The sequence below is a fragment of the Passer montanus genome, unplaced genomic scaffold (genome assembly GCF_014805655.1).
Source record: "Passer montanus isolate IOZ18808 unplaced genomic scaffold, ASM1480565v1 scaffold1, whole genome shotgun sequence".
NCBI classification, from domain to species: Eukaryota; Metazoa; Chordata; class Aves; order Passeriformes; family Passeridae; genus Passer; species Passer montanus.
This window is the reverse complement of record NW_024356504.1, coordinates 1,876,545-1,896,442: the sequence shown is the minus strand read 5'-3', so window position 1 is coordinate 1,896,442 and position 19,898 is coordinate 1,876,545. Positions and strand designations below refer to the sequence as shown.

The following is a 19,898-nucleotide window of genomic DNA, read 5'->3' as shown; positions in this document are numbered from 1 at the left end:
TCACACACTTTCATGGAAAGTGTGGAAATCATGGAAATCGGTATGTTAGTCCTTGACCTATTGTATTGGCACACAGCACTGGGTTTTGGATAAAGGGGCAGGATGAAGGGAAAAGAGAAACTAAAGAGCTTAATTTTAACAAGGAGAGATGAATTAAAGAGCATAAAGAGATCACCAGCTGTCACTCCAGCATTGAGACAGCTGAAGGAATGGTGTTCCTGTGTTGGTTCAGCTGATGAGATGTCTAGGGTCTGGGGGGCATCACCTGAGCTTGTGCAGGGGGGATGTCTTTTTATGGACAGGTGTCTCTCTGCCCCAAAGACAGGTTTGTCACTTTCTATGCTAATTAGTGGGGCTCTTTGGTAGTCACAGTCCCACCTTATAGTCCCATGTCCACTTCCTGCCAGTCATTCCTGTGCTTGCACTGTACTTTGTTGTTCTTTCTCATGGAAAGGTTTTGCCCTGTCTCCACCTGGGCCCCCTTCTCCTGCCAAAATTTGTTTTTTCTCACAGCATGTTAGTACCAGTGGTCCTTGGTTATTACCAATTATTCTTGTCTGTTACCACTTGGTTGGCTTCACAGCCACCTGGTTATTGGTGTTTGAGACATACTATCAGTCAGTTACCTTCTGGGAACTGAGAGCTCAACAAGATCTCACTCTGGACCACTGCTTGCAGTGTTGTTAGAGAGTGGACTTGAATATGCAGCAGTCCCCCATAATGGAGAGCTCAAAGGGTCCCACCTTAGACCGCTTTTGTAGGGACACAAGACAGTGGGCTTCACTCAGAGTGATTTTTCCATCCTGGCAACAGTTAGAGTCAGTAACTTCCTTTGAAGGCGCAGCAACAGACCTATTATTCCACTTGGATTTTTACTCAGGCAAGAAAAATTAATTTCCAAGGCTGCTCATTAAAAATTGGGTGCTTATTAGACAATATTTATTCCTGGAAACAGACAGTGTTTCTGATAAGGTGGAGAGGGGTTTTTTCCCATATCATAGAGCAGCCTGAAAGAGGGTGAGGGATGCAACTAAAGTCAGCTTTTCTAGGTCTCTACAATTCCATACCATGCTGTCTTTATGCTTTCCTGCCTCTTTTTCTGTGGAACAATCTCAGGATAAGAAATATACATGAGTATAGAGTAATTATGCTTTGAAATTGTGCCTGAGGATCAGAGTGGTAAACCAGTATGAAGGTTTGCTTTTTTTTCTTGTAATTACTGTGACCTGTAGTAAACATGTAATAAAAGTACTTGGTGAGGGGATGCATGTGAGTGTTGATTACCATTTCTTACCTGAAGTTGTAGATCTAGTATTCTGTTCTTAGTCAATAGCATTTTCTTCCATCCATGTTTTACTAGGTTTGTGAGCCTCTAGGCTGCTGAAATGATTCTTTTGCTAGGATGCACATGCCAGGTTTCAGATTCTTTGTAGCTAACCTTGTTTATCAGCTGTAAGCTTAAGGTAAGCCTGGAGTTGACAAAATATGAAATTTTTAAAACCAAGATTGCAATGGATCATTTTGCTTAATGAATGTATGGACCTAAAACTTCTTTGATCCCTTGTATTTGCTCACTTTGCTGCAGCTTGGGTTTCAATATTGTGCTTTATGGACTGGGCTCAAAGCGTGATCTGTTGGAGAAGTTTCGTACCTCCTTGCTCCAGGATTCTGTTCACCTAGTGGTTAATGGATACTTCCCCAGCATCACTGTGAAATCTGTAAGTGTGGGAAAAGCTTATGGATTTATATAATCATCCTGTGTTACAGATACCTCTAGAGTCTTTCAGTGTAAAATGTTAAGGAAACCTGCTGCACCCTATAGCAACAAATTCTGAATGTAGAGCACTTCCTCTCTCTTCTAATACCTTGAAGAAATGATCCCATACATTTTCCAAGGAATTGCAGGAATTTGTCATTAATAGATATTCATCATTCTAAAGCCTTGTTTTATGTCACTGTTTTGAGAAGGGATATAATTTTTTTGTTTACGTTCACTGTTTTAGGAATTTTATGGTAATAATCAGATTATCTCTCAAAAGGCAGCCAAGGACTCAGTTTCAGATTTTCTGCATTTCAGTGTCAGAACCCTTCATAAGGAACCCCTGTTTTCTTTTTCAGATTCTCAACTCCATCACAGAGGAGGTTTTGGACCATATAGGAACCTTCCGCAGCCCCCCTGACCAACTTGAATTCATTACCAAAAGGTTTAAAGAAGGTAATATTACTAACTTTATGCACAAAAACATTAGAGTCTACTTACTGTTAAGAGAGCCTGGACATTTTCTTCCCCTGTAATTTTTATACAGGCATTTACAATTTCTTAGCATTGTAGCTAGTATACTTTCTTGCTTGTAATGTATGCAACATATATGAGAACATGCATGCACTAGGATTATCTGTGTACATACATGTGTAACAACCCCATGTAAGCTGTTAGCTCAGTCAGTGTTTTACAGCAGGACAGCAGTGTGTCAAACAAGCAGGTTAGAATTGGTTTCAAAAGCAAAATGAAACAGGTATTGCCTCACAATGCTTGCTGAATTGCTTCTGAATGTCTGTCATACTGCTTGTATATTCATCCACAGATAGCCATGGAATCCTAATGGTGCATGGCATTGGTGTTTCAGTGTTTACATTCTGTTCTTCGTCATTACCTTATGAGTATTTCTGGTGGGACCAAGTGAAAAAGGCAGGCTAACAGCAGTTCCCACCTGAATGTATGTAAGTCAGTCTTGCAGTCTGCTATAGCTGATCTGACTGATTTCCATCGGCAGGCAAATATGTATGAATTTGCACAAAAACTGGTTCCAGTTCTAGAATTGTTTCTGGACTCAGGAAATGGTTGTTTATTGGAATAAATCAGACAAGACTCCATTTTCTTCATGCAGGAAAAACCAAATCTTTATTGTATAGGTCATATTTTATAGGATTACCAGAAGGCCCTGTGCCAGATCTGGTGGGCAATACATTCACACTTAGTTCATTGGTCGGTGCATGGTATTTTGCATATCTATCTAACTTCTGTATTTTAGCTAGTTTACATATTTTTTCCTCTGATTCTCATGAGACAGATCTTGTTATTTATGCAGGTGCTAGTTGTTTTTCACCCAAGAATATGTTCTTGTGTTGACGAGCTCTCATACCAAGATTGTTTTCGCATGGGAACTTGCAGATTACTTAGCTGCACTTAGAAGAAATGACCTGTTAATTTAACAGAGCAGGCCTGACTTTGAGGCCTTTCTTTTATAATTCTTCTACCTGTCTATGACAGTTGTTCCTAGGGATAAGTACAGCAGCTAGCTGAAAATTTTAACATCTACCATTTGCATTATTATAGAGCTAGGTCTCTAACTTTTTTTTCAGAACTTGTTAAAATTTTCAATGAAGTTATGATGCTTTGGATACAACCTTAAATAGAAAATGCATTTTTACTGTGAGGAGAAGCTTAAAGATCCTAGTCATGTAAATCAAAAGCAGCTGAAAAAACTGCTTAGTCTTCCATTCTAAAATATATTTCAATGACCTTCAATTGCAAAAGAAACACAGCTAAAGGGGCAATTCCTGGCAGAATTGTGAGCAAGTGGAAAGTGGATTGTAACAGAAAAGCTTAAACTGAAAAAAACCAACCCTGTAGCTGTGATGACAGTGAATTGAGAAAAACCCTTTTAGATGCTCAGAAACACCCAGTATAGCTTCAAACTACGTTGTACAAGGAAAGCAATATTGGAGTGATGTGTATGGAGAGTGGTGGGATACACTTGTGCTACACTGCACAGGGAATGGGAAACCAGCTTGTGTGCAGTGTCTTTGATTGGTTCTCTGCTGTTTTTTTCTGACCTTGCAGATTCATCTTTAGAGCTTTATGTCCTCATTCATAACCTGGACAGCCAGATGTTGAGAGGAGAAAGAAGTCAGCAGATCCTTGCACAGTTATCCTCCCTGCCTAGCATTTACCTCATTGCCTCTATCGATCACATCAATGCTCCTCTCAGTGAGTTCTCCTGGGCATGATCTAGCCAAGAGAAGGATCTTGTTTTGCTTTGGGGATGCTAAGCATGTTTCATAAGCTCATGTGTTGCTTACTGTGTATTACTATAACTTAGTATGTATTACTGTTGATGTGTAGAACAGATCTGTTGATGTATGATGTTTGGGAGTGTGGCTGTGCTGAACCAAAACTGTAAAGATACTGAGAAATACCGCTAAGCATAATATACAAATAGACTCCAAGCTTTTGGCACCCATTTGATTTTAGGAACTTACTGAACTGGGGATTGGATGTTATGTCTGTCATTGCATCTAAACAATTTTCTTTTATCAGTCAGTTTTGTGGGCAGAATGGGAGCTTCAGACAAAGTTTATTAGAGAAGCCCTCCTGTTGAAGCAGGAGGTGCAGAAAGGACCCCCTTCCTTTCTAAACTCCTTCTTAGACAGGATCTAGGGTGTGGCTGGACCCAGTCTTAGCACCAGACTTAGTTGATGGTTTATGTCAAAGGATTATAGAGGTGTAACTGAACTTTTGTCTCACAAAATTAAGGATGGCAAAGCAAATATACTTAAATAACTTACTTACTTACTTATATTGATTACTGTTACGATTAGACTAAAAGATCCTAATCAGAATTATTTACTACACAGCACAGGTAGCTGTAACAAGTAGTATAGTTCACTCTTTCTACAGCAATATTGAAGCAGTTATATTAAAGCTAGCAAAAACTATACAAGTAGAAATTGATGTTACTCACCCATACCAACAACCTTGGGCAGATCTCTTTAGCTCAGCCTGAAGGAGTAACCTTGAGGGGTATCCCCATTCAAGGGAGGAATTTCCACACATTCTGAGAAGGGTCTTGTTTCAGCTATTTCAGCCCCCCTCTAGGTTGAGCTTCCAGCTACAGCCAGAAATTGTTTGCACACTCCTGACTCTGGAAGGATTTACAATGTATCTATGGAAAAGGGATGCCTGCAATGTTTTGTTGCTGAGAATTTATCTTACTGGAACTGCAGTTATCTGGGTGTATGTAATGTGAATTTCAAAAGTATACATTGTTTCCTCAATGCTAGCAGAACTATGTGCATTTTAATATTGCTTGTTTAACGCCTTAGAAAACATAAATCTCCTGGTTTTTTCTGCTCTTTCTGTTCTCTCTGTCTAGTGTGGGATCAGGCAAAGCTGAGCCTCTTTAACTGGCTTTGGTATGAGACAACCACATTTAATCCTTACGTGGAAGAAACATCTTATGAGAACTCGCTTTTAGTACAACAGTCTGGATCTTTGGCTTTGAGCTCTCTAATGCATGTCCTGCATAGCCTCACTCTCAATGCCAGGTAAGATACTGTTACACTTCACAGTAACACTTACCAAGGACTTATTTACAGTCCTTGCAATCTGTTTTCTGATAATAGTGTTCCAGACCAAGATGGTAGGACCTGGGTTCCAGCTGATTGGCTACTTTAAATGAGCAGCATTGGGATAGCCAGCCTTGTCCAGTGTGGTGAGATTCACAAACAGGTCTTTGTGCATAAGGCAAAATTAGTTAATATTTTCTAATTGTGGGAGTTTTGGACTGTTTTTAAATTATTATTATTATTTTGATTTTCCCCTTTCCTCCTTTCACTTAGAGGAATATTCAGACTGCTTGCTCAGCACCAGCTGGAGAAAAAGGACAATCCATCTTATCCAGGTAAGTACCCACCTTTTCTCATTTGTTTGGAGTGTTGCTGTTCACAGCAGCCCTGGGTTTTGGTATGCAGGTTACATGTTCAGCAACAGAAGTGCTCAAACAGTTGGCTCATTGAGGCTCACTGTCTTTCTAGTGGCACTGTGTCAGAATCAGACAGGAAATCAATAGACTGGCTGGTTCTGAAGGACTGCCTTTTACATGCTTAGACATGGCTGAGACCATTGATGGGGGACTGTGGAGTAAAAAAAAATTAAAATGAAGACTGAATGTGTATAACTTGCACTTAAATGTCCTATATAAATGGCTTCTGACGTACCCCTGCTTTCTAGGGTACATGTGGAATATTCTGTCACTGTTTGTAATAGGTGTTGCAGTGGATATGAATGACATTTTAATGGTAAAGGAAGCAAGATAGAGGAGTTGGAAATTAAGAGAAATTAACGATTGTAAAAGTGCATTTAAAGTGCTATTAAAATTCCATTAGGCAGCAGGCTGACTCAAATGCTAATTCAGCTGTCCATTAATTACTGAAGTATTACCTTAGCTGTATACTTCCAAGAGGTGATGATACTGTAGCCACTCTGGTCTAAGCCAAAGCAAGATTTTCAGGTGGACATGTAGTGTTAGACCTGGAAAAATCTGACAATCTTACTACTTCAGTTTCTTGTTCTTGCCTTTTTCTGTCTCCAGGGATGTCTTTCCAAGACTTTTACCAGCAGTGTCGGGAGGCTTTCCTTGTGAACAGTGACTTGACACTCAGGGCACAGCTGACAGAATTCAGGGACCACAAGCTGATCCGGACCAAGCGGGTGAGTCCAGGGAAGAATTCTATTCAGCCACTTTGAATAACAAGGATGCTTACTTGCTGTATTGTTTTAAGCACGTAGGAACTGGAAAAGGGCTGAAATTCTGTAATTGCAGCTATTTCCATGCCTCCAATTTGTCAACACCCTTTACATGGATAGAGGATTATAGAAATGCAGTGTGCTTTGGTTATTCAGCAACCTGCGTCTTCTTTTTGAAGGCTGTGAGAAGTAGCAGACTATGGAGCCTGCCAATCTGCTTCCAATAGTATTACCTGTATTTCTAAAAGGAAGGAATGCAGATTTGTCATAATAATGAGGCAGTATAGCAGTACAAGATATAGGAACACAGTGTCGAGAGCTTTGTAGTGTCAGACAAGCATAACCCACCAGCAGATTTCTCATTTAGTGACTTTTCTCAGTATTTGTGTATTTCCTGTGTTGCTCCAGTGACATATTCCATGTTTTCAATAATGTATTGTTCAGAATGCTGTCTAGCTCTAATCCAGACTGCAGATAAATGCTAGCATTGCAGTGCTGTCTGGTGGCTTGCCTGGCACTGTACACTGGTGTTGACAATGTCTGTGCATGTCTGTTCTCAGGGAGCTGATGGTGTGGAATACTTACTAATTCCTGTCGATGACAGTACCTTGACCGACTTCTTAGAGAAAGAGAATGAAGATGTGTAACGTCTGTGTCCTCAGTGTCTACAGCAACTGCTCTCAATGGCTGCTGGAGAGGGGCCTCTGCTCAGATCTCTTTCTCCAGCCTCACAGCTGCTGCACTGATAAGTAATAATTCTAATGAATCTTGCTCATTGTTCAACTACCTCAGGTAGTTTGGAATGATGACTTCTGTAAGCAAGGCCTCTCTTGCGCTCTAGTTGGGTTTGTCTGCTTTGTCTCTTAGCTCAGACAATGCCTTCTTCCTATCTGTGCATGCAACCTCACAGCCAGAAAAACAAACTTGGTGAGATTGTGCCTTCTGCTCTCTACCTCAGTAGACTTGAAGGTTTTATTGGAGCAATTTACTTGGGAAGTGCAAATCACAAGATGGTCAAGAGCTTTAGTTTGTACTAGTGGTGCAAATTTTCTCAACTGAGTGCTGTCCAGTACTCCTCTACCATTAGACAAAACTAGCTTCCAGTGTATGAAGACAAGATCTATAATGCTACAAGAGCTGCCTTGACTGCATGAGGAAAGGAGAATATGAGTGTGTTTGGGATGTTGCAGGTAACTTAGTAAATTCTGGCAATAAAACTGAAGGACTTGTCCCAAACCAATATCCTTTTATAAGATTTAGATAATCAAAATTATGATGGACTCATGTTATTGCCTGCTACTTTCCAAGGTGCAATCCAGGAATATGAGGAGGCTGTGAAGCTTTTTTGTTTATTTTTTTAGAGCTTGATTGTATATTTATATTTTTTACATCAGGAGTGCCCACTGATCCTGGAGGAGGCCTTAAATGCCACTTAGAAGCTCTCCCTTTTTTTTCAGCTCTTAGAGGCTGGGAGACTGCTGAAGTTTGACATCTTCAATTCTTTTTTTCTCAGTTATGTGGGAGGAATCTGTATAGTTCCATCATCTGTAGTCTGCCAGCCAGACTTCAGGGACTCTCTATGCTTAATATTTGGTAGCTGTGTTACAGCTCATTGTTGTAATAGTTCAAATCAATCAAATAAAGTACTTTATTAATTTTCATTAGTTTGTCTTGTCTTTCACAATCTTTTTATGTTACAGGAAGATGGAAATCCTTGTGGCTGTTGTGCAAAGGCCTCATTTTCATTATTATGTCAAATATCCATGCAGAAGATTTCAAATTACCGAGTAGAAATATTTTACATTGTTTCTTACATCAAAATCAAGAACCGTTTGCCTGCCTTTTAATACCAGTATATGGCTTCTAAAGAGAACCAAAACATCCCATGGAGCAATAGTACCTTATCTGCCCCTCACTGACAGAAGCAAGAGAGATGTATGGCCTGATTGTGTAGTAGAAACCTAGAGCATCTATCTGCCCCCGTCAGATTGATTCTTCATACAGGTCCTTTCCCTTTCCTTGGGATAGAAGAAATTCCTTCTCACTTCTCAGCATATTGAGGTGCCTTCATGGTGTTGGTAAGAATGATGACCTTTTTATAGCTTGGTAGCTTCAGATAAACCAATCATCTCTTTCCACTTAAATACATTTAAGTGGAACAAGACATGCAATTATTAGATGGAGACATTGCTTGATGAGCTGCTTTTATTAACTTAAAAGGATAGAGCTAACATCTTTACAAATTTCTAATTAAATTATATTTACCATCCAGAGATGGTAGGGTATACAACTGTGAGATTTATTTTTTCTTAAAAAAAAAATCCCAACAGAAAAAAACTAGCTTGGAAAATGAAACTCATTATCAGTGGTGAAAATACTACTTGTTCAGTTTTAGTAATCCTGTAATTAAAAGCCACAGTTACAGAAACTGTTATTTAAAAGAAAATAACAAAGGCACATGAATTTACAGCTTTAAGGAATTGAGTTTCAACCTTACAAAGCTTTTTTAAATTGAGAATCCCTCTTTTGAAAATCCTTAAAGCTGCATTAGTGGTAGATTGTGTAATTGAATATTAGTACCAACAACTTGCTTTGTGTTCTGTGTTTGTTTGCAGCTGAGTGGCGCCTTAGTACAACTGTTAATCTCCATCCATTCATTAACTACTATTTCTGAAATTTATTAGGTAAAGTATCAGTGGCTTGCACTGACATGATTTGACATAACTGTAGTAGGGTAGAACTGCTGCCTAAGCTTAAATCTGGAGGTAAGTCAGGTTTTATATATTTTACCCAAATCAATCCTGGAGTATCATGGTCATCAACTGTAACTAATAACATTAAGCAGTAACAGTAAATTTTTTCCAAGTACAGTCCAGTAATCAAGTAAATGAACCTTTGGTATTCCAAAACAAACATTTATTTTTCTGACATGACAAAATATACCCCAGACTTTGAGGGACCATATAGTACAAGCATTCTGTACTGGACCAACTGAAAGCACCTTCATTAGCTCCGCAATTGGATAGGTCTGTGCAAGGTAACACTATTGACTAATTTTCTCTCTCTCTCCAGTTTTTCCCCCTATGCCACCTGGAGAGGATCTCTGTCTTTCTCAGACACAATGATGTTGACTTTGTTCTGTAGGTGGATGGCGAGTGCGTCACGCAGCTCTGACAGGAAGCCTCGCTCGGTGTTACTGTGCTCACACAGAATAACACTTATCCCATTGGCAACTGCATCCAGCACGTCATGGTGGGACATCTCTCCTGCCATTTTGAGAAAGAAGTGTCATGGAGATCACAAATGGTGCAGTTCAGGTAACCAGGTCTCTGCAATGTATGGAGCATCTCAGCTAAAAGATGTGGTGATGTAATGGAATATAGGCCATAAGCAGAAATGCAACACCACCTGCTCAGTAGGAAAGTGGAACACTCCTGCTCCAGGGTCCTTTGAAAGACTCAGCTGATAGCCCTGTATGCAGCTGAGTCAAACCACAGAAATTCCTCGCCATCTTTGAGTAGTTGTAAATTCTGCCCATTTGGGCAGAAAATAAAAATGCTTAGAGTGGTCTGGAAGAGGATGAAGGAAAGCAGTTCTAGGTCAGCTCTGCAGGGCTACGCATAATGGGAGAAGGGGCAGCAATTCCTACAGAATGCAAGGCAGCCTTCACATTACTGAGCCATGGGGAATAGCTGTCCCAGTGCTGGGAGAGAGAATAATGGACTAAGTGTCCCTTTGGCTAGACACACTATGGAGTTTCTTTGGAAGGTTCTGTAGACTACATTATATAATGTTTTGCATTAGGGAATTCTGTAAGGAATAGAGGAAATATATGTTGCCAAAGGAGAAACACACCAAAAGATGGAACTTACTGCCATCAGCACTGATTTTTGTTGTTGAAATAAATGCTGTAAAGCAATGTTTTAATTCAAGTATCTTTCACTGTGCCACACTGCCAATTGATCCACATAAGTTCTACTTTAATGTTAGTTTGTCATTCCAATAACGAATTGTTTCTCAATTATAAATAACAGGTAGTTCTTTGTAGTCAAATCTTTCAACAGCCAGTCAGCCCTCTTATTTTTTGCTGGGGTTTGTTTTTTTCTCTAATGGCTATTTTTACAAAAATAATGAAACAGCAGTCTGTTACCTGTGAGATAGAGGTCAGCTTCTGTTCCCTTCAGGACACTGCTCCCAGAACCAGCACACAGAGCAACTTTCTTCACTGGTGATTCTGCAGGATACAATGCCACAGTTAAACTTCTTCCCCTTTGATGAGCCCTCACGTGTGTATTGCTAGGAATTGTTTCAGTTAAGTACTACCTTGATTTTAGAGTCCATGTAAATTAGTTGGAGGAAGAGACACATCTGTCAATTTGAAAGAGTCATGGGCCTGTAACACCTCTGACAATACAGCAAAATCCTCTGTGATAGGTAGATTTTTTCCAAGAGGCAGGACACTTTGCAGAAAACTCCAGCAGAGGCTGGCTGCTGGTGACCTTTCTCCTAGTGATGTATTAGTTAGGTTTCTGAAGTCTTTAATAGGCCACTACTCTTTGCAGGATTCTTTTGTTCAACCACCATTAGTTTTCAAACTAATGATGCCACTAAGGCAGCACTTGGCCTCTGAGATATAGTGGTTCCTAACTTTCAGCTCTCAGAAGGCCAGTCTTAATACAAGCTGAAAGCTGCTCCATGCCAATAAAAATGTCCATTTGCTGTGATTGTCATAGATGTAATAACTTGGAATTAGCAGTGACATGAATTTTAATTTTTCATATATATTACAATCACTCAGGAGAGGGGACACACAATACAGGGAGTTTTCAAAATCTGTTAAGGTTTTACAGTATGATGCCTTGCAATCACTGGTGATTTAAGTGGAGCCGGACCACACCATAGAAAGGGCTTTGAAGTAGTTCAGGGATTTTTTAGTGCAATTGTCAGTCTAATGAGATTTGTACCTCCTAAATTACAAAGAACAACAAATTTACTCTTTCTCACAAATTCTACCAGCTGTGGTCCTTGGACTGTAGGACAGACAGCTGGGATAAGAGGATGTTTACCCCACATCTTACTAATGACCACACTGTCTGAGCTAGTTCACGTTCCTTCTGTGTTCATAATGATACCATAAAGTGTCTTACTCTTAAAGTGCTCCCAATTTTAACATTCAACCACAAAAGGGATCATACAATCAAACAGTACACCTTTGTGCCTGATATCCTGGGTAGGGAAAAATTTAGTCTTTATACAAATTACAAAAAATGGTATCTTTCATTCAACTTGTACTGTCCTTCACCACATCAACCAGCATAATACAGAATCCCATTGAAATACAGATGAGATTCTTTTCATATGACTGTAAATTCTAAGGTGCTGTTTCTTAACAGCGCTTCCTGGTTCTTGGCATTGAAGCTGGTGAAGACAGCAGTGTTTCCCACTGTCATGCACACACTCCTGCTGCCTGTGTTGCTGCAGTGGCAGTCCTAGCAGGCAGCCTGGCTCGCGGGCCCGTTTACCGAGTGTCCTGCCCGCTCCCACGGCCACGCGGACGTGGGGGAGCTGCAGGTGCCCTTTGATACGTTCGATGGTGTCCGACAAGGAGACCGGCTCGCTCAGGGTGCACAGGCGTCCCATCCCAGTGTGGGGAAGAAGAGGCTGAAAAAAAATTAAAATTACTGTGAGAAAGCTGACTCCAGATGCTTGCATTGTTGACCACACGGTAACAGGATGAGTATATTGGGCTTGGGGGAAGAAGAGGCTGAAAAAAAATTAAAATTACTGTGAGAAAGCTTGAGCACACGGTAACAAGATGAGTATATTGGGCTTTCAGGAACAACACTGAACTTTACAAAGATGTGATGTTCTTAAATGTAACATATGAACTACACCAGCTACTGGAACTGATTTAAGAATTAGTACAGGCCACATAGATACTTTCATTGCTTTGAAGCTGAAGCTTTTGAAGCTTTGGCTTCAAATTCCCATATGCCAGTACTTCAGAGCACTGAGGTAGCACTGGAAAGCTGTGATGCCACTGACTACTGCATTTCAGTGTTTAAGGTACTCAGCTCACACAAGTAATACATTCACAGGAAGTAATTTTGTGATTTTGTTACCTTCTGTAGTAAGAGAATCTCAGTCTTGTGACAAAGAAGGCTGTTCTGGGACAATAATGCCACCACCTCCAGCAGTGCTTTCTGAGAGCAGTTCAGACTGACTCGTGTTTGTTCCTCACCTTCAACCCTGAGGAAAGACAGGCCTGGTGCTTGTTAAGAAGCTAGATAAAATTTCAGGATTGTAATTATTATATTACAGCATTATAATGATTAATTTTGGCATTATAATTATTATTATTTTATCCCAGTGTCTATTCAACTGCTGAGAAAGGAAAAAAAGGCAGCATTGAAATTTCAAGGCTAGACTTGTCTTGGAAGAAACAAATATGGGAATTTAACTCAACTGTCCTCATCAAATTTCCTGTTAATACTTCTTTAACACCCCTAATCTATGTGATGCTAGACTTGAGTTGCTATTACCATTCAGCATGACATAGATTGCCCAGAAAGGGACAATTATTCCTTAAGTTTCTTGTTCTGTTGCTGGAAAATACAGCAGCAATGCAAAGTACATTAGAACAGTAAAATACAATTACAGCAACTTATTGTTTCAAACAACAGGAAGAATACAACATTAGAGAGTGGAGCAGATACCTGACTGGGAGAGTAGTGAGACAAGAGATCTCTGGGATGTCTTTGATTTTGGACAGCACTGCATCCAGATGCTCAGCATCTGCACAGAATTCTACCCGGTGAGTGCCCTCAGCTGGAGAGCTTGGTGCAGTTGATGGATGTAGTGGGACAGAAGTACAGGTGCCTGAGAAAACAATAAAAGATCGCTGGTTTATAAAGCAGGGTAAGTATCCTAACACTGTTTTAGCACACATCTTTAAGAGATGTGGCACAAAGATGCAAATTTTGCACTCAAATCCTTTTTTCCTGACCAGAACTGAGGGCTTTTCATTCTCCTGTCTCCATTAGGCACAGTCTATTTTAAGTCCAAAGAAGCTGATGAATATGTATTATTTGCCATTCTTAATGCTGTCAGTTTTATCCTAAGGATTGTACAAAACCAAAAAGGAGTTCCTAGTTTATATGACAGGCTGGAAAATACACAGCTATTGTAATCTGTGAGCCACAATACAGGATAAAAATCTAAAATAATTTCACATAATTTAAATACTTTGCAAACATTGAGATCTCGTACTTTATAAATTAAAGGTGGTGATTTAAAGTCAGTGGTATCATTACAACCACAGTGGACAATATATACGTTCCACCAGTTCCAGATACATCCAATAGTACAGTCATGCATGTGAAAATATCCTCTTGTGTTTGTTATCCAGTATACACCACCAAGATAAATATCCTAAAATGTATTTAAGGTTACAGTACCATAAAAAATATTAGGAAAAAGAAAACCAGTCCTCAAATCACACCTGTAAAAGCTGGAAGGCAAATGATGAAAGATCCCACCTAAAATAGCATGTATCTTTAACAATTTTGTTTGTTCTTAATAGAACCTCACCGAGTCCCTTTGTTAGCCAGTTATTAACTCCATGAGGTATGGCATCGTACGCCGTATGTGGAGAATAAATCCCGATTCTGTTCTCCAAGGCTCGGACCACCAGCCGTTCCTTCCAGGTTTTCCACGTTACTCGCTTGAGCGGTGCGAATATAGGAGGGTGGTAAGAAAGAACGAGGTCTGCTTTCTTCTGCACTGCCTCTTCCATCACCTCCTCAGTGAGGTCGTTAGTGAGGAAAAGGGTGTTCACAGTGTGGGGAGGACTTGGTTCCACCAGTAATCCCACATTGTCCCAGCTTTCAGCCAGAGCGGGGGATGCGAAGTCGTTCAGGGCAGAGACGAGCTCCCGGAGGTTCATGAGGGCGCGTACAGGCGGGCGGCCCAAGGCACGGACGCGGAGGAGAGGCGGGCGGAGCAGCGGCATGCGGGGACCTGTGCGGGGCAAACACAGGCCGCCGTGAGCCTCGGGAACGCACCGCCCAAGCAGCACCCCCGGCACCGCCCGGTACCGACCGCTCTCCCCTCCCCGGGCTCCCGCGGTCCCGCCCCACGCTGCCCTGCACCAAACGCGCGGAGCTCAAGCTCCATCGCCTTCCCGCGGCACACCCGACCCGCAGAGCCCGGCCCCACAGGCGTTCGCTCCTCGGCGGCCGCGGGGCACGGCCGGGCCGGCACGGCGCTCACCTCCCGCCGGAGCAGGGCCGACGCTGCGGGGCGGGACCTGCGCTCGGCCCCGCCGCTTCCGCCGCGCTCGGCGCGGCTGGGGCGGCCCCTCCGGTGCGCCGGGAGCGAGCTGCGGCCCGCGGGAGAGGAGCCGCTTCTCCCCGGCGGGGCTGGGTCTCCATCGGCCCCGGCAGGTTAAGGCATTCTCCGGGCGGTGGAGGAGCCCGCCTGTTCTGTGCGCGGTGTTTCGGTGGCGGTACCTGGGGCAGGGAGGGAGCGGTAGCTCCGGCTGCTGTGTGTGAGGGGGAGCCGCGGGCAGGTGGGGACACGGGGCCGGGGCTGCCCCGGCGAGGGCGGGTGTATAGAGGAGCCATTACCGCGTAAATCTTTCGGCTTCTACACAGCCGGGTTTTATTGTCGGCATTCTAAACACTTCATTTGAAAGTATTACAAAGATTTAAAAAGTCTGATTGGGTGTAGGTACTTGTCTGTTGCAGGCACTCACAGCTGTCATGACTTGCTCCCAAATCACACTTCTGTTAGGTACTGGCCTGTGAATTTCTGCCATCTACTGTTCTGCCACCTGCCATAATATTTGCAAAAACTGATGGCTTAACATAAATTTTCATCCTAGGAAAGAGTGGGTTTTTCCCTCTTCCCTGTTCTGTAAGTGGTGCTATTCTAGTAATTTTTCATTCTTTATATGCTGTGTAGTTGCTTAAAATACAAAATTTAGCCACAGTCACTGGCATGGGACCATACGTAGAACTGTGTGGTGTAAAAGCATGTAACTAACGGATATTTTAGAATCAAAACCAAATGTGGGTTGGCAGGAAAAAAACCAAACTTCTTATGTTTACAGGAAATTGCTGTGTAGAAGGCTACCTCAGATTTTGATAATTAGAATCAAAACCAAATGTGGGTTGGCAGGAAAAAAACCAAACTTCTTATGTTATGTTTACAGGAAATTGCTGTATAGAAGGCTACCTCAGATTTTGATAGGGAGACATGGTAAGAATAAAAGGACATTTTATATGGTTTCTGAAATGGTCATCTTTTGGAAAGCGAATAGCTGCTCTCCATCTCAAAGGGTTACATGTTTTACTCTGATGCTGTAAGGAATTTGTCATGAAAAGTTCAGGGTTTTCATTTCAAACCTATAAAAAGATACTGTGAACAGGAAAACATGTTGATTTACATCAGTCTAAAACCTAATTATGCTTTCACTTTAGAGATCTCAGATTTTAATGCTACTTTGGCATGTATTTGATCATCTAGTTTGGTTTCTTTTTCCACAGAAGCATTAGTCTAGTTGCAAGAACATACCTCTGCTTCAGCATATGTAAACCTCTGCACTCACAGGCTTTTAAAAGTTTAGCAATTCGAGAAATAGAGGTAAGACTATATATGTCTTAAGCTAATTATACACCTTCTATAGCATCTTCATGAACATTGTGGACAGCTGTCTCCTTTACTTGTATACTTTTGGAGCAGTATGCCAGTATCAACATGATGCTGATTTTGATTAGTTTTACTGTAGGGTTATCCCCACAGTAATTGTTTTTGCATCATTTAGCACTTTCCATAGAAGCACTGTGATATATATGGCCTGTAGAGATAAATTTGCTTAGGTCACTGGGTAACTGGTTTTAAATTTTATGAAGGTAACTTATAAATTCTTAAGAAAAGTAAGTTAATTTGTAGATTTACTTGTCTGTGAAGGCATTATATATGCTGGAATTCAGAACTAGCCTTATCAATCAAAAGGCTGCAGGCATCAGTTGCTCCTCTAGTTGTGTAAAGCAGTGAGGTAGGTGTGTGCACCATCCAAAATAGATTCAATCTTGATTCTTCACCTTTACTTTCAAGTGACTGAGTAGGTCCTGTTTGCAAATGAATAATGTATTTCTGGAGTGTAACAGCATGCAACAGCTACTGCATTACCATGGCAAACTTGATTTGTCCTGAAACTAAATGAAACCGAGTGCTTTCTGGTGATTTTACTGGAAATGTGGATTGGTTGTGACAGTAGCTTTGCTTAAGGCCAAATGTTGAAACAGTGGTTATATGTAGTGCAAACTTGCTTATGTTCTTGATGAGGCTGGGAAATAAAACAGTATCTATTAGTATTTTATTGCTGATTTAATTATTGTTTTCTGCATTTTGCTCAGGCTGTCACGCTGCATACTGATGTGGGAGATATTAAAATTGAACTATTCTGTGAGCGTACTCCAAAGACTTGTGAAGTAAGTCACATACCTGGAGTAGAATTGCCTGGTGGTGAAACAAAGCAGTAGAAATAGGTCAAGTGGCTTTTGCAATTTCACCTTTTCACGTAATGGAATATCAACATTTTAAGCTGGTGCAGTGTCTGTTCCACTCCTAGAACTTGTGCACTCTGTCATACTGCCTGGAGTTTCATGCCTGTTTCTCATTTGATAAGGTTTAGTTAAGGGGTGCTTGTTTTGAAGTTCCAGCATCTCCCACAGTGTCCTTTGCTTTTCAGGGGAAATACAGCACCTAGTGTGGGATTCCCAAATTTCCATGGGTTTATTCATACCCTCACAGACTTGATTTTAGTTTGAAAGAGTGAGACTCACTCACAGTTTGTCAGGGAACCCAGTTTTGAATTTTTGCAATAAACTGAAATTGAAATAAATTTCATTTATTTTAATGAAAAAGCTGAGGCATTAAGGTATTGATTACAAAATTACATGTGCCAAATAAAATTGTTGAATGGACATGATACTTGAGAGCATATCTTAGGCTTCTTGTTTGTTCTTCAAGTCAGACAGCCTTGCACTGAAAGCTTTTTATTCTTTGTGTGTGACACTGTCAAAGGAGTTTATTAGCTATGATTTGTTTATGACTACTCTGTGGCACTACTCTGTGGAATTAGCATGGTCACAAAGCTAAGCAGAGGTAAAAGCATTGGTCTTGCCAATGCTGTCATTTCAGTAAGATAATACTATTTTTAAGTTGTTTGTTAATATGGTTTGTTTGATTTTTGTAGAATTTCCTGGCTCTTTGTGCTAGTAACTACTACAATGGATGCGTATTTCACCGAAATATAAAGGGCTTCATGGTTCAGACAGGGGATCCATTAGGTAAATTCTTCTGTCTGGGTCTTTCTGTGGAAAAAATGTACATAAAAATAAAATGTAAGGAAATAAAAAGGAATTATGGGTATTAAAACCAAAATGTAAGTAAAGAAAAAATATAAGAGTTATTGTATTATCGATAAGAGCTTTTACAATGAGATTATTTTTTGTGGTGGGCTTACAGAAGTGCAGGTGTTACCCCAGTTTTAAGTAATCATGCATTCTACAAGCTTGAGTTTTACCAGCTGTTTCCACTAAATATGATGGTTCTGTGTTGACTAAATTAGAAGCAGGTGCTACTGTGCTTTGTGTGGTTTCTGCCTGAAAGGCTGAGTGTAAAACATTTGGAGAAGATGTCCCAGACAGTGTCAGCTTTTGGGAGAAAAGCTGATTCAGCTGTGTCTGTTCATACTCATACTGAATTTAATTTGAGGATATGTCAGTGCTTTGTTCTGCTACTTAATAGGTTCCTTATATAGAGTTATGTCTCATTGCAGTGCCAAGAGCCTGCCTTAAACTAATTGCAGGCTGTCTAGGATCTTTGTTGTAAAATGCTGTAACAGAACATAATTTCTGGATTTTTCAGTCTGAAAATCCAGTAACTTCTACTGTGATGCTTCTTTGTCAGGCACTGGGAAAGGAGGTAACAGCATCTGGGGCAAGAAGTTTGAAGATGAATTCAGTGAATATCTAAAGGTATTTCTGTGTTCTCAATATGCACTTATGTTTTAATTTGAATTTTCTCTACAATAATTTTCTCTTGGTTAGAGAACAATAGCTTATTATTAAAATAGGAACAGGCATTTCTGTGCTTGGCAAGTAAGGTTTGAGGATTTTCATCACAGAAAACAGAAGTATAAAGAATTTCTGACAGCATTTTTAATGCACTGAAGGCAAAGAAGCAATTTTTCACTGTAAGAGCCATTCTGAGGAGCTAATTACTGATTGTGATAGAATATATTAGCAACCAAGATTTGTTCTTAATGATGGTATTGAGGAAGAGCTCTAAGTCATAGAGCACTTTGCTCAGGTTAGTTCTGGTTTCACAGATATGCATTCATGCTGAGGTTTTTCCCTTTTTCAGCACAGTGTCCGTGGGGTAGTTTCCATGGCAAACAATGGTCCCAACACCAATGGATCACAGTTCTTCATCACTTATGGCAAACAGCCACACCTGGACATGAAGTACACAGTGTTTGGAAAGTAAGTGACTCAACTGCATGCCTCTGTCAGAGTGTGTGAGGGATCTGAGTATTTCAGGGCACGTGCAAATGCTTGAACTTCTTCTCAGAGTCTGTCATGGATGCTTAATATTTCTTTCAAAATACATTATTTGCCACATAACATATTGTGTGTAAGTCAAAACGTAACATGTTTTGGTTGTCTTATTTTGTAATCATATGCTTGCAAAGTCCTTGCCTTGTGATACTTGACTGTAAAGTGTTTTGGGATAACTGTGAAGGTTAAATCATTATTAGAAGGCAATTTCCAGCACTCGTGTTTTTCTTACAGAGTTATTGATGGCTTGGAGACCCTGGATGAGCTGGAGAAGCTGCCTGTGAATGAGAAAACCTATCGACCTCTTAATGATGTTCGCATTAAAGACATTACAATTCATGCCAACCCTTTTGCTCTGTAGCCACAGAATGCCACAACACATTCTTTCAGAGACTGGTCAGATAATTCCCAGATTATAGGGTTTAAAGAGCCATCAAAAAGGGTTACTTCAGCTGGATCATATCTTTGTTTATTGAATGCAGAATTTTCAGGAGCTTTAACATTGTTTGGGAGTTGTCACAGAGAAGTCTTCTGCTTCAGAAGCCAGGTTTTCCAGAGTATCTTCTAGGATTTTGATTTTTAAGCATTGTTTTTTATACTTGTAAAATAAAACTTTATTTTTTTTCCTAATCTTTGGTTTTTGTGTTATCTTTCTGAGTGATGTTATGTTAAAGCAATATCCTTTGCTATAATTTCATGCTACTAGTTTTGTGAAACTTTCTCATAAAGTGTTATCTTCC

The 19,898-nt window shown here is 40.5% G+C and overlaps 3 protein-coding genes across 14 annotated transcripts in view; 2 read left to right on the top strand and 1 right to left on the bottom strand.

The window, feature by feature from the left end:
• Positions 1-8,190, top strand: part of FAM126B (family with sequence similarity 126 member B) — a 68,079-nt gene extending 59,889 nt beyond the window's left edge. For all 6 annotated transcript variants that reach the window (XM_039698041.1, XM_039698032.1, XM_039698005.1 and 3 more), the window contains 7 exons: positions 1,586-1,718; positions 2,119-2,215; positions 3,845-3,991; positions 5,157-5,328; positions 5,623-5,684; positions 6,375-6,493; positions 7,090-8,190. In XM_039698041.1, coding sequence (XP_039553975.1) covers positions 1,586-1,718; positions 2,119-2,215; positions 3,845-3,991; positions 5,157-5,328; positions 5,623-5,684; positions 6,375-6,493; positions 7,090-7,176 — 817 coding nt within the window. In that variant the 3' untranslated portion in view covers positions 7,177-8,190. The remainder of the gene's footprint in view (positions 1-1,585; positions 1,719-2,118; positions 2,216-3,844; positions 3,992-5,156; positions 5,329-5,622; positions 5,685-6,374; positions 6,494-7,089) is intronic.
• Positions 8,191-8,716: 526 nt separating this feature from the next.
• NIF3L1 (NGG1 interacting factor 3 like 1) lies at positions 8,717-14,893 on the bottom strand. Of its 6 annotated transcripts, none has more exons than XM_039698121.1 (7): positions 14,801-14,893; positions 14,120-14,548; positions 13,246-13,408; positions 12,652-12,778; positions 12,052-12,190; positions 10,680-10,763; positions 8,717-9,795 (listed from the first exon to the last, which is right to left on the bottom strand). In XM_039698121.1, the coding sequence occupies exons 2-7, from the start codon at positions 14,538-14,540 to the stop codon at positions 9,611-9,613; spliced, it is 1,119 nt and encodes a 372-aa protein (XP_039554055.1). In that variant the 5' UTR covers positions 14,541-14,548; positions 14,801-14,893; the 3' UTR covers positions 8,717-9,610. The 6 variants fall into 6 exon arrangements, with proteins under 6 accessions (XP_039554055.1, XP_039554048.1, XP_039554065.1 ...); XM_039698114.1 differs by having other exon boundaries at positions 14,673-14,806; XM_039698131.1 differs by having other exon boundaries at positions 14,728-14,802.
• Positions 14,879-19,788, top strand: PPIL3 (peptidylprolyl isomerase like 3). Of its 2 annotated transcripts, none has more exons than XM_039698182.1 (7): positions 14,879-14,973; positions 15,744-15,790; positions 16,951-17,025; positions 17,793-17,886; positions 18,509-18,576; positions 18,965-19,083; positions 19,393-19,788. In XM_039698182.1, the coding sequence occupies exons 2-7, from the start codon at positions 15,788-15,790 to the stop codon at positions 19,517-19,519; spliced, it is 486 nt and encodes a 161-aa protein (XP_039554116.1). In that variant the 5' UTR covers positions 14,879-14,973; positions 15,744-15,787; the 3' UTR covers positions 19,520-19,788. The 2 variants fall into 2 exon arrangements, with proteins under 2 accessions (XP_039554116.1, XP_039554126.1); XM_039698192.1 differs by having other exon boundaries at positions 14,920-15,014.
• Positions 19,789-19,898: the final 110 nt, after the last annotated feature.

Excerpts from the sequence above, each read along its gene's own strand:
- PPIL3 (XM_039698182.1), top strand. Across the intron at positions 17,026-17,792 it reads GTACTCCAAAGACTTGTGAA|AATTTCCTGGCTCTTTGTGC; the intron begins GTAAGTCACATA and ends TGATTTTTGTAG. Across the intron at positions 19,084-19,392 it reads AAGTACACAGTGTTTGGAAA|AGTTATTGATGGCTTGGAGA; the intron begins GTAAGTGACTCA and ends TTTTTCTTACAG.
- NIF3L1 (XM_039698105.1), bottom strand. The coding sequence starts at position 14,704 with ATGGAGCTTGAGCTCCGCGCGTTTG. Across the intron at positions 12,779-13,245 it reads CTCACTACTCTCCCAGTCAG|GGTTGAAGGTGAGGAACAAA; the intron begins GTATCTGCTCCA and ends GTCTTTCCTCAG. Across the intron at positions 12,191-12,651 it reads AGATTCTCTTACTACAGAAG|CCTCTTCTTCCCCACACTGG; the intron begins GTAACAAAATCA and ends ATTTTTTTTCAG.